Raw genomic sequence first — 14,186 nt, 5'->3', positions numbered from 1 at the left:
GGTTCAAGTACCCCCCCCCCCCCCCAAAAAAAAAAAAAAAAAAAAAAATATAGAACTCTGTGAACATTGGACTGGACAATATCATATCAGCCAATAATATTGTAACCAGTTCTTGTTGCATTTGATATTAAGAAAGCTAATTAGGCTTCCTATGTTGTAGGCACAGAAAATAAAGCGAGATGCTGCTGTTTCAGTTACAATTTAGAGACCTCCATTCATGTAGTGGCATTCCAGCTCATGGCTTCTTCAGCCTGTTCCTTACAGTCAGTACAGCTTTGAGTGGAGTGTGCAAGGAAAAGGATAAGGCCTACGCCTATTGAGCGATTCTGTGAGGCGCTATGTGTATTTTTGGCATGGGCAGCGCCATTACGCGGTGTCTCAGCCGACCCCCCCTTCCCACTCCCCACCCCTCTCCCTACATTAGCACGCGCGCAGAATGAAAAACTGATGCATGGTTGCTTTAGCCAATGGGCGTCTCGTACTGAGTGCGCGAATGCTTGCTTAGTGCGCCAACCTTTGTTACAAGTGCGCGATAAACACGTTGCCTGGGGGGTGGGGGAGAGCAGGGGGGGTCGGCTGAGACACCGCAATTTGAGCTCATGGCTGCGCCCAGTGCCATAAAATGTCTGCTGCCCTCAACGGACCCGAATCGGTCAATACCTAGAGTAATGTACATCTTTTGTCATTGCAATTCTGGAATTTTCTGATGCCCCTGGGTCAAAATACTTCCGTACATGTCAACAAGAAAAAAAAAATCTTTCACTTTTACATTCGGGAATGTAACTACTTTTGAGTCAGACTAGGGAGTCCATACTCTGCACTCAATCATTTGAAGTGCTTGATATGTAATCGGTTCACATTGTAATGGTTTGTATAGCTGACTTGTACATCATTCCATTAAAAATGATAAGGTAGACTCTGGCTTCATTCACATTGGAATGAGAGGAATGTTACGTTATTAAAACTTAATGTTTAGAAAGAGACAAAGAGAGAGGATGATACAGAGTGTCCCTGCAGTTAACTTGTCTGTTTTTCCACCAAGCATTTTGGATTCAGTCAAATACAATGTGTACACAAAGAATGCTATTTAAGGTAACACAATCTTTGTCAGTGACAGTGTCCATACATGGATAGACAGGATGTTAGTGATCAGGTGAGATTAAGTGGAATGCAGTCAGTTTTGGTTTATTTTGTTTACTCTTTTGCTTGATTTTATGTAGCAACAGCATACTGTGTGGGGTGGGGGAATAAGGTGTATATTTAACCCGTTGAGGATGAGTCCCGAGTATACTCGGGCAGGGGTCTATGGGAAATGCGTGTTGTAGCAAAATCAAACCGTCCTCAACGGGTTAATCGCCCTTCAAAGCATGTGGCATTTTATCTTATTGAAGTAATGTGCAGGAATTCATTTTCACTGGAAGCTGTAATCACTGCTGAAGAGACTTTGCATAGTTTTTTTTGTTGTTGTTGTTGTTTGGTTTCACCTGTACTGAAAAGTTCTAGCTTTTCTGTATTTGTAGAAACTACAGCAAGCATAAAAAAAAAAAAAAAAATCATTGTGAGAGTAGTGATTGTAATCCAAATTGTTTCATAATGCCCATTACAGACTCCACAGTTTGTTTGACATAAAATCAATGAATTTACATTTTGCGGAAGGCATGTGACAGAACTATTTCTTTACGGAGATTGATTACCCTGTGCAATGTGTATTTACATGTATGTATGTGTGAGTGTGTTTCCATTTGTGTGTGCTTGTTCAGTATGAATAAACTGATGCTTTAGGATGTTTTCAAGTACAAAGTGTACCAGTGTGTTCTGAAAAAAGTGTCAATGTTGCATTTTGGCTAGGTCTAATTACTGTTTTGGCTCGTTGAAGTTTACTGTGTGAGAACGTTGATTGTATGTGAGAACATTGATTGTATGCAAAAGGAAGTAATACTAATGTCCTTTTCCATGGTCAGCTGTCTTTTGGCATCCAGTAGTATAACAGGGAGGAACTTGATGCACAAAAAAAAAATAATAATAAATAAAAAAATAAATAAATAAATATCATACAGCCAAGACATGCTCTGGCTGTTAGTAGAGTTTTCCCCATTGCCATCTACCAAGTACAGTGTACAATGTATGTCACATGAATTGAGAATTTGAGACTAATGTGTTTGTGAAGCAGTTGTGTTTTTATAAGGCTGTAAAAGCTTTAATTCCCCCCCCCCCCCTTGCCTTGCAGGTAAAAGGAGATACAACATCAAACTGTGGAAAACCTTCACAGACTGCTTCAACTGCTTACCCATCACAGCAATCATTGATGAGAAGATCTTCTGCTGTCACGGAGGTTAGTTTCTTCCCTGTGCCTATTTCAGTTGGTACGTTTGTTTCCCCATCTTTCCCACCCACCCCCATGGAGTTGTGTTCCAAAAGGGCAACCAACCGCATCATATTTCATGGATGTAGTCTCACATTGCCATGGCATGCAGTGTCCGCAACAGCCAACAAACTGGCGTGGTGTCAGTGAGTCTGTCTGATGCCAACTGAAGCGAGTTTAGAAATGAAGACTGGTGCCAGTTTGTGGATTTCCCAGTTGATGGTCACATTGTAAGTAGGAAGGGAAATCAAGTGGAAACAAATCCTTGTCAAAAGTGCAAAGCGGGTTGTTATTCACATTGTGGTTGTTGTGGTTGAACGTTTGTGAGATTTCAAGCCATGTAGGAGGTACTGTGCATTTTGCATGCAAGAGCATCAAGAGAGTCTTTAAAGATTTTACTGATGGTGAATTATACTTACTTCCATCTCTACATTACAAGACATCTAGATACATCTTTTGTATGATGATACCTGCTGTGAATGTGTGCTGTTTGTAGAACTGTTAAGTTAACCTGAGCACATGTTAATGGTGTGTCATCAGACTCAAATTCGAATTGGAACTGTATTTCTTTCTTTTTTTTCACAGAATATACATATTTATGTTTAGAGAGAGGGAAATAGGAAAAAAAGTAGAAGAGATCAAAATTATCCTGATTAGAGCATGGCAGGTGTTTTTAATATCAAAAGAAGGTACTGACCACTTTATAGTGACATGTATGTGTTTGCAGTGCATTCAGTACCTTGGCAATGTTTATTATGCACTAACCTGACCCATCCTGTCCTGTTAAAAAGATCATAAGCATATTTTCTGCTGCCATTTCTCCTGTACGCATTAGGTCTGTCTCCCGACCTCCAGTCCATGGAACAAATCCGACGCATCATGCGGCCCACGGATGTTCCCGACCAGGGCCTGCTCTGCGACCTCCTCTGGTCAGATCCAGACAAGGACACGATGGGCTGGGGCGAGAATGACCGCGGTGTGTCCTTCACGTTCGGCAGCGAAATTGTATCCAAATTCCTTCTCAAACACGACTTGGACCTCATATGCAGAGCACATCAGGTAAGCTGCATTTTGTCTTGATGGAACTCGGCCCATCTCCAGCACTTACAACAATGCATGCAGCAAGACGGCTTGCACAATGAAACATGTTGTAATAATCACCCCTGCCCTATTCTTTCTCTCTGGATTTTACTTACTCTCATAATCTCTTCAGGCAAATGTGATTTCGGCATCTGATCTGCATCATTTATACTCTCCTGAATATTGATTTTGTTTTCTTCTGTGACTTCTTGAACAGGAGCTATTATATTTGCATATGATTTTTTCATAGTTGTCCAGATCAACCTTCTCATGTGGGTGTCAGTTTTCAGTCCAGAATTTCAATTATGATTCAATTCTAAAATTTCATATTTGTCAAGCATCAGTGAAGTTTTCATTGATCACTCTTGATTTTTGTTTGTTTTGTTTTGTTTATCCCACTGCTGGAAGAATAAATACTCCATAGAATACTCTCGAAAATCTCAGCTTCTACATTTCACCAAATGATGGAAGCATATTATAGACTCATTGATAATGCCCTTTACATCTTCTTGATGTCACATCCTTGGCAATCACTCTCCCTCGTTTACTTCCCGCCCCACAGGTAGTAGAGGATGGGTATGAATTCTTTGCAAAACGACAGCTAGTAACACTCTTCTCTGCACCAAACTACTGTGGAGAGTTTGACAACGCCGGCGCAATGATGAGTGTGGATGAAACTCTCATGTGTTCCTTCCAGGTAACATACTAAGCCCTAGGAAGATGATGCGGTCTTCCTCATTATTCATCTCTCTGTTAAGATTTGATGATGTTTGGTGATGGTAGAGTTGAGTTTCATCTGTTTTGATATCCTCATGTTCTGTTTTAGTTTGTCACAATATAAAAGTAGTAGCAGTCACTGTACGTTCAGCACTTTCTGACGGGATGCAGGAACAATATTCAATTAAGAGCAGTATAAATAATGGCTATCTGTGTGTGTATCATTTTTCTGTTACGTACAACGAGGTGCCAGTTAACTCTAAAATGTGATACTAGTACCCTCTTGCACTGAAAATCACTGAATACCTATTCTTACATCACCATGTGGGCATCTTAACCTAAACAACAACATGATGTGATGCAAGACGAGAGAAATCTGGATCATCACAGCCATTTGTAACTATGAGGACATGGGACATTTGTGTGTTATGGAAGAATTGCATTCGTTCGTTCGTTCATTCATTCGAGTTTGGGCATTTTCAGTCCAGTTTTGTCATCACTATTGTTGAGATCTAGAGATTGACATGCCAACCTGTTGTGTAAGTCTTTAAAATTAAAGCAGTCCTTTTATTTGCTCAGAGTGTAAAAAAATGAAGAAGGTATTTTCTGCTGTTTTCCAGTCTTGGTACATGATACTTACTCCTCGGTGGTAACTTTTGAAACAAACAAGATGTGTGTACATTACTTACATCTTATTGCAGACTCAATTTACTGGTATTTCCATCATAAAATCCATTGTTTGTTTACAATGGACTAGTGGATCAGTGAAAACCTCTAACTGCACTGTAGCAACAGTTCTGTGTTGATGCTGTCAGAGTGATTGGAACTTTGTATGATCATACCCTTTGTTTTATCCAAATTAATGAGGCACAATTTGCTCACCCGTACCTCATTTGTATGCATTTATCAAGGTGATTGTATTTTCCGTTCTTCCCTGTAATCATAAATCATTTTTCTTTTATCATTGAATTGTTAATCATTATTTATTTCTGTCTCTCATCCATGTTTCAGATCCTCAAACCCACTGACAAGAAGAAGTTCCCCTACAGTGGAATGTCTGGTGGACGTCCAGTTACCCCACCGCGCAGTTCCAACAACAAGGGAGGCAAAAAGAAGTAGAGGATCTCCTGAGCCAGCAACAAAGCATACTTCCTTTACTTCTTTCTTTTTTCTCTCTATCTCTCTTTCTCTCTCTCTCTCTCACACAATCTATCTTTCTCTCTCTCTGTCTTTTTCTTCTCCCCTTAACTTCCGCACCCTCACGACCTCTGTGACCAGTAGCCCAAGTTCCTCTGGCATTTTCTGATATAGTTTAGAGTGCTGCGGACAGTGTGAATGCGTGGCCCCACGCCCTGATGGATTTAGTGTCTGCGACTTACGTGTGTCTGTGGGCCGTGGCCTGGTGCTTGGAACTTGGTTTGATTTTCAGAGTACTGATAATGAAGATAAAGAAAAAAAGATAGTAATAATAAATGATTAAAGATAATTATGATGAATGATTGGATTGGGCTTTAATTAGTAATTACTATCTGCCATCAGTTTGTGTCCTGTTTGTGTTGTGATATTTGGTTCCTTCTGAATATTTATGTTCTCGTGTTTCACCCCTTGTTAGGTGTCGTTCAGAGCAATGTGATTGATTTTTTTTTTTTGAATGTGTGTATTTTTTTGAAAGTGTTAGAATGTTTTTCAAGGTTTGCCCGCCCTCATTCAGTCATTGCTAGGTGTAATCTGTGTCACTTCAAATCACCTGTATTCAACCAATGAGGGTGCTTGTGATTAAGCCCTACCCTGCTGTCGAAGGATTTGATGTAGCAGTGCACCCCTACTTAGTTAGTTTATCCAATAAGCAAATAGACAAGACAGATGCACACAAAAAAAGTGGAACTCTGCTACTGTGAAATAGGGAGAGAGAGAGACCAAAAAGAAAGGAAGAAAGAAAAACGAAAAAAAAAAACCAAGAATTTTTTGAATTCACACCATTTGTGTGTAATCAGTATAGTACATTCAATGGAGCAGTTTCCCCCGACTTGTTCACCCATGTAAGATCCACAGCCAACTATATATATTAAGAGATATATGTTCAATATGTTCATTTTATGTGTTTGTTGATTTTGTTTTCTTTTAATTATGAAGAATATATTTCTGTGTAGCGTTTGTCTGTTGATAGAACAGTACTGTTTATTCAATAAACATAATGGGGAAAAATCCAGCTGTATTCTCAAAATTTCAGTATTTTTTGTTGTTGTTGCTGTTATGCCAAATTTAGAAGTCAACATTGGCTCCCAAAACTGCTGTATGAGGAATGTGTTTGCGCTATCAGGCATATTATATCTTACATAGCTGGACAAATGCAATCACACTATTGATCTCAGTATGTAGCAATTCCATTCTGTCTCACTTGTCCTCTTTCTTTCCTATTTTCCCCTTGTTTTGTTTTTGTTTTTTGTTGTTGTTTTTTTTTTTGGGGGGGGGGGTGGATGTACAATAAGGGAATGTAGCAGAATTATGTGAAAAACTCCCTGGCATGTTTGTCTTGAACAAAAGTGTAAAGACATTTCTGGCTGTTGAGCCCCACATCAGCAAATAGGCAATGTCACATCAGCTGACGTGTGTCACTCGCGAGAAGCAAGAAAAGAAAACAGAACGCTAAAGTGGAAGTCTGAGTGATGTGTTAGTTATACCTTTGCTTCGTATATTCGTATTTGTTGTCAGCAATAATAAAATTTCATTGATGGTGGAGATTGTACCCCCCCCCCCCCCAAGAAAAAGGAGGTACAAAACAAAGAGATAAAGAGATATGTAATCTATTTAGAATCCATAAACTGGGGGAGTGAAAGGTGCCATTCACTTCCTCACACAGGGGTTTCTTCTAAGGTTGAAGAGGTGACAGTCTCAAAGGAGTTTAATGACTTCACAATGCAGTGCAGTGGTAGTTGATCTTGTAGCACCTTGCTGAATATCTTGAAGATGATGCGAGCACTCTTCAAATGTAATTGCAAATTTCAAATGTGCTGGGAGTCTCGTACAGCAGTTGAGAATCAGAAGGGAGTTGATACTGTACAAAAATCTATAGAGCTAATCCCTTCTGCTTCTCAAGGTATGAAACATGAAATGTTGACAGCTTGTGAGGAAGTGGATGGGCCAAATGAATTCTCATTTTTTGTTTTTTAATTTAAGTATTTTTTTTTTTAATTCTTATGTGGGGTGGGGGTGGGTAGAGGGTATGGGAGAGGGACGGGTTGTTACGATAGCAATTCTGTACACAAACCATCCACCACTGCCGGATAGTGTGGGGTGGGACCAAAGCATGACATTATTTATTCATTATCTACAATTGCTCATCATGAATGATTTTTATGTTACTTATTTGTTTTTGTTTTTTCTTTTCTTTTCTGCACTGTTTGTCACCAAATAGAATGTGTGCCATGCTGCACATGGTAATTCTTTTTTTGTTTTGTTTCGTGTTTCACAAGCTTTGTCATTGCTTTATTGCACCCACTTCACATATTAATTAACAGATTAATTGGCATATGTACCAAGCAGTAATGTTTAATCAGTGGAGACATTGATTAGAGTAGAAATCTGACTAAACTAAGCAGTGCTGCTAGGTGCTATCAACAGCGAAGAGTGTTGTGCAAGCGGGATTACAAATGTTCGCAAACCAACCAAAGAGGTGGTTTTAGCAAGCGACATACATGTATTTTCTTTTGTTTCTTTTTAAAAATAAAATATGCCAGCCTGTACATAGGTGAGCTTGGATTACATGTTTCATAAATAGTTTTGTAATTGTTTTCATGAAAGCTCTTGGAACAAGGGCTTTTTAGTGACTGGTGTTATACAAAAGAAGTAAAAAAGAAAAAAAGAAGAAAAAAAAAGCAACAACCACTTGTCTACATTTCTGCTTCTTTTCGTGCTGGATGTGTGAGAAAATTTTATCGGTGAGAATTAATGTGATATCATGTGTATATTGTAAACTCCTTTTTGTTTCCATGCAACCACGTAAGTTTAACTTATTGACACTTTCTTTTTGTTTTTAGTTTTTTTTTTCCTCAAATCACGAATTGAGCTGTTTTGCATAAATATTAATTACATGTGTAGGGAGCTCCTCAGATACGTGCCACATTTGCTGCTGTGTCAAGGGACTTTCTCTTTTCACTGGAGCAAGCATATGATCTATCCCATCAATTTATGAGCATGAAGAGATTATTGTGCCACGAGCATGAAACTCTCTACTGTAGTGTGAATATTTTCTTCCACTGCCATGTCTTACAAAGATTCCAAGCAACGGCAGGTGACAAGTGACTTAACATTTTGTGTGTACTTGCCAGTCCACAACACTTTAAAACGTCCTTTTTATCACCACATATCATGGGGGGGGGGGGGGGGGGGCTGTTGCAGTGTTCCTTTGTAAATTGTGATTTCTCATTGTCACTTCAGATGGGGATGTTGTATTACATTCCAGCGTCACTTTTTTTTTTTCCAATTTCCCTTTCTGTATTATAATCATGAACCTTGCATGCGATTCTTGTAGAGATGTCCATACATGTGTGGGGAAACTGAATCTCCTATCTCGGCATCTTCCATGAGTAGGTACAATACTGACTATTTCAGTCAACCTGTGTCAAATGTATATATACAGGCACAGATATACACCAAACACTCAGGCACACATGCAGGCACAGCTTTTACAAATGTATTTTGCACCATCATGTATTGTTGGGTTTTTTGCTTTGATAAGTTTTTCAAGTAAGAATAAAAAGTTCCAATTATGTTGTGATTCCTGGTGTCACTCTTTGCCTCCAAACACTGCGTTCAGTATGTTTATGCAAAACAGCTCACGTTGCCATGGAAGTCTCACTCTTGTACAAATTTTTCTCGTTAAGTCATGTAGAATTGATGAAATAAACTCCTCACGTTCTGTTTTGTAAATATCTGATAACGGGCTGTTCTCTTTGTGCCTTTCCTTGCATTCCATTGTAGTGTGGCAGTCGCTGGGTCTCCTGGCAAGGTCATGTGGACCCTTTGTTCCTAGGATGACATGAAGGCCTGAATTCACAAAGGTGGTACAAATGAAACCGTGGTTTAAACCATGGACAAAAACCATGGAGTGCCAAGTGTCACACAGAATATTTCGTTACGAAAGTATCATTTCGTGGACGAAATGTTCATTTAGTTGCAAAGTGTTGTCATTTCGTTACAAAATAAACATTTCACCGACAACACTTGGCGCTCCATGGTTTAAACCATGGTTTCATTTGTACCACCTTCATGAATTTAGGCCGAAATGTTTGGTTGTGTGTTGTTCTGGACTTGTTGGCATGATGGACTGTGAACTTAGCTCTATTCAGACAATACTCTTGGCTTTACCTCCAAATTACCGGAGTATAAAGTGATTCGGCGTGTGCATGTGTGTGGAGGTATATGAGTGTAGACAAGTGTTCATTATAGAGTTGACAGTTAACCTTGTTTTGCTCACCAGGGAGTGAATTTCTGAGAAATATTTGGTTAATTTTTAGAAACACTGAAAGGGTGTACAATTGTAGTGAGAAAGTCAAGTTGCCATCAGCTGCAATTCATGGCAGTGAATGTGCCTTATGATTCTTTGTACTGTATCAATCTCAAGTTTTATAAACATAATCGATTATAATTTGTGATTGACTCTTATACATGTATTGCAACTGATTGCAACTTTGTTGCAATGGCCCCTAAACGTGAAATAAGATTTCGTATTACAAATATTCCATCTTTTTAAACATCTGAAATAAGAGTTTCACATGCTATCAAAGAGCAAGATCCAACCACTATAAGACACATCTGGTGGGACATATTCCATTATTTTCGTGTGTGTCTGTGTGTGTGTGTGTAAAACAGTAAATTTTGTATATTTAAAGAAGGAAACACAAATGTATGGATTGAGGGAATGAAGCAATATTTGCGGAACACACCAGGGACAATCTGTTGAAAAGTTATGAATACATGTACTCGATAAAGTTTGGGTGCTGCCATCATTGGATGAGAAGACTACAACATTTTGTGGCACCACATATGGACAACATTATAAGAGAATGAAATGTGACATCATAGCCATTCATTGCCATGGAAACGTTCTTGTTTACAATATGTGCATTTAATGCCAGTGGCAATTCATGAAAATTTAGTGTCGCATAAAAAGCTCTTTGCTCCGATTTGTAAAATGCAAAAATTTCATGCTGCAAATATTTATGGTTTTTATTATGCATGTTTGTTTCTGGGGTTTGATTTGATTTGATTTGATTTTTTTTTTTTTTTTTTTTTTTTTTTTTTGGGGGGGGGGGTCATTTGAGTTCCTTGTCAGGGTCGAAAATGTAAAATACACTTTTGGGGAGTCTCCTGGAAAAGCTAGCTACTAAAACACACCTTTTAAAGGACATACGACTGATGTTGGCCAGGATTTAAAGTGAAGGATTACAGACGTTTCCTAGAAGACCTTATACAGAACATTAAAAGTATCATGGAATCCTTTTCACAGGTGATCAAAACACAGTGATTAAACCTTTTAAATGAATGCTCTAAAGAGTACCACTGATACCCTCACATGCGACCAAAATACTTACCATTTTAATGAACACTAAAAATACCAGTAAAACCATCCTAGGTAACCAAACAATAGTCATTAACTCTACTAATGACCACTGCTTCAAAATGTCACTGTATCTTACAGTGTTATTGCTAGTGGTCAAAACACAGATGATGCCAGTGGATCAATGTTCAAGAACGAATATGTTTTCTCTTTTCTTCCAATATGATGATTGTTATGTGTGACTCGTCTGAAGGCAGCTGTGATAAAACTGAAAACATTAGATGCAAAACTTTACATGTTTATAAAATATGTAAATAAGTTGTTCAGAAATGGAAAGTTATAAGAAACACATACTGGATTTCCCGACTAAATCACTGAAGTTTCAATAATATGCTGCAATGATGACAATTTTCAGCTTTTATGAATATCTTACATCTGAGCTGTGTCTCAAATTTACCTACAGGTTTCATGTGAGTGTCACATCTCCTGCACACTTGAGTGCATCCAACTTCAAATCTTTTTTATGCCTTCGCCACGAAGTGGTGCCGGAGGCATTATGTTTTCGGGTTGTCCGTCCGTCCGTCCGTCCTTCCGTCCGTCCGTAATGAATTTTGTGGACAAGGTAACTATCAAAACCTGTTGAGGTATCCTAATGAAACTTGGCATGTATGTATATTAGGGGGTGAAGTTGTGCCTATCAACTTTTGGGTGCACATGCTCAAGGTCAAAGGTCAAGAGGTCAAGGTCAAATACATAAAATTTCACTATTTCCACCATATCTATTGAATGCCTGAAGATATTTTCTTGCAACTTAGTGTATACATGTATTACCCAATTAAGATTCTCTGGTGAAAGTTTGGTTCATGAGGTCAAAGGTCAAAGGTCAAAAGGTCAGGGTCAAACACATAAAATTTCACTATTTCCACCATATCTATTGAATGCCTGAAGATATTTTCTTGAAACTTAGTGTATACATGTATTACCCAATTAAGATTCTCTGGTGAAAGTTTGGGTCATGAGGTCAAAGGTCAAAGGTCAAAAGGTCACAGTCAAATACATAAAATTTCACTATTTCCACCATATCTATTGAATGCCTGAAGATATTTTCTTGAAACTTAGTATATACATGTATTACCCAATTAAGATTCTCTGGTGAAAGTTTGGGTCATGAGGTCAAAGGTCAAAAGGTCAAGTAAAAATATTGAAACTTCTTTTTTTTTCTCCATACCTTGGAAAATTGTTCAAGGTATCTTCATGGAACATAGTATATACATATACTGACTGGAAGTGATTATCTAGAGATTGTAGGGTTCATGGGGTCAAAGGTCAGGGGTCAAAGGTCAAGTGCAACACTTCAAAATTTTACTATCTCCCTCCTATCATGCAATGCCAGCAGGGTTATTTTTTTTTTTTTTAACACTTGGTGTATGCATACATGTGTAACCTAAAAAAAATTCTCTGGAAAGTTTTTTTTTTTCTTCTTTTTTTTGCCTCAAAGGTCAAAAGGTCAAAGATCAAGTGGAAGTGCTGACCTAACTTTTTCCTCCATATCTCGGAAGTGGCTCAAGTTATCTTGAAACTTAGTACATATTATGCATGTTCTACCTGAAAGTGACTATCTTGTGAATTTTAGGGTCAAGGGCCAGATGAAAATGGTAACAATTTAACTATTCAATTCAGAAATTGCACTTTTTCTCCACACCTGTACCTTGAAAATTACTCAGTGCCTAAATGTATGAACGGGTCAAAGTCAAGTTAAAGTCCTTAAATCCCTAGATACATGCTCTCCTATTCATCCAATTAAACCTAGGTCAAGGAAGGTGAACATTCAACACATTTGTGACAAACTTGTCATTTCAATATTTTGCCAATTTTGTGAAAATGTAATCACACATTGTCCACATGTACTATCTAGACCTATTGGGAAAATCATGCATTATGGCGGAGGCATACCAGTCGCCAAAGCGACATTTCTAGTTCTTTAATATGTATCTAAAACTGTTATCTTGCTGCCAGCTCTATTGCTTTACTTGAAACATTCGAAGTGAAGTGGGACAAATTATAAACTTGTATCATTGGAAAGCGTACAGTCTGGGGAATTTGATACCAATCCACCAAAGTAAGAAAGATGATGGTTGGCGATTTGATCATGCTCTCTATTAGAAAGCACATCATGCTTACAAGCACTTGGTGTGAACTGCTTAGATACATGGAGAGTTACAGCCGATTGGTTTCTGCAAAAGGTGTAAAAAGCAACATAGACACATGAAAACTCAGTGGGAGTCAAGCAGAAAATTTTTCTAGAATATGATTGTTTACAGTTTGTCTGTTTTCATTTTCCACCCGACAAGATGGCTGGACAGCCCATATTCAGCTGCACTAGCTGTCTTCCATTGGGCCCAGTTGTATGTACCTGGGGCAAACCGCTTCACCAGGTTATGCACCCCTATTTGTGATGAATGAATGAAGCAGGACCTTTACAAGCATGGGCTATAACTCTTTCACACATGGGACCTCCATTCTATGTCTCATCTGTGGGACAGTATGGTGTAGCGGCCAAAATGAGTTGGTGTTGGAGTGCAAAAACTGAATAAAGAGTGCCTCAATTACCTTCTGATATTCATTACTGTAAAAGTGGATATTTTTACTCAAGAAATTTTTTCGCGCCTGGCCAGGTAAGATGAATTGCGTGTTTTTAATTCCGCGGAATGAGGACATTAACCAGATACACAGTATTGGACCATATGCGATGCAAAAAAACTCACTTGCTTTTATTTTCATGCTAGATTCTGGTTGCACAAAATGCGCAAAAATTTCCACACCACAAAAAATTTCCACTTTTACAGTATTTCACTGTTTAGATGTCTTTCTCTCAACCTAGAAGCAGTTGCCATGGTGATTGAACAAATGAATGAAACAGTACACCCAATCACTATTCAACAACACCAAAGAGCCTGCCCATTTGTATGTTTTAAGAAAATGTCCTGTTGAGAACTGCTACGTAAATTATCACATACAGGTGTAGGAGAGAAAAGGGAACAAAGCGTAAAACATTCCTCTTCAACCACACCATGAGATATAACACACACTACACACATGCACCACATACGCGCGCGTGCGCACACACACACACACACTACTGTCGAAAGCAGGAGTCATACGAGGAGAGGACTATAAATGTGAAAACATGAAACAATTGCACTGCACTTAACCCGTTCCTTCCGCAATTCTCTAACTACCTTCAATGTCCCCAAAACGAGATTCTTTTTGCCCGTCAACAGAGAACAGACAGGTTGGTAATCCACCTGTGCGAAAGCAGTCAAGCGGTGCATGCAACCCCTCCCCCACGGTCAACTACATGTGCCCTTGAACAATAGAAATATCGATCGGGTGCAATGTATGAATAGAGCATGCGCTGAGGGGCTCACAGACTCTTTTGTTCTGCACAAATCAGGCACCAGAATGCGA

The 14,186-nt window shown here is 38.7% G+C and overlaps 1 protein-coding gene across 1 annotated transcript in view; it reads left to right on the top strand.

The window, feature by feature from the left end:
* LOC140227533 (serine/threonine-protein phosphatase PP1-gamma catalytic subunit B) overlaps positions 1–9,098 on the top strand; it is a 45,573-nt gene extending 36,475 nt beyond the window's left edge. The window contains exons 4-7 of the mRNA XM_072307934.1: positions 2,228–2,332; positions 3,198–3,421; positions 4,005–4,139; positions 5,171–9,098. Coding sequence (XP_072164035.1) covers positions 2,228–2,332; positions 3,198–3,421; positions 4,005–4,139; positions 5,171–5,278 — 572 coding nt within the window. The 3' untranslated portion in view covers positions 5,279–9,098. The remainder of the gene's footprint in view (positions 1–2,227; positions 2,333–3,197; positions 3,422–4,004; positions 4,140–5,170) is intronic.
* Positions 9,099–14,186: the final 5,088 nt, after the last annotated feature.

Source organism: Diadema setosum, chromosome 4 (assembly GCF_964275005.1).
Source record: "Diadema setosum chromosome 4, eeDiaSeto1, whole genome shotgun sequence".
In the NCBI taxonomy this organism is placed as follows: Eukaryota; Metazoa; Echinodermata; class Echinoidea; order Diadematoida; family Diadematidae; genus Diadema; species Diadema setosum.
This window is presented reverse-complemented; position numbering and strand designations above follow the sequence as displayed.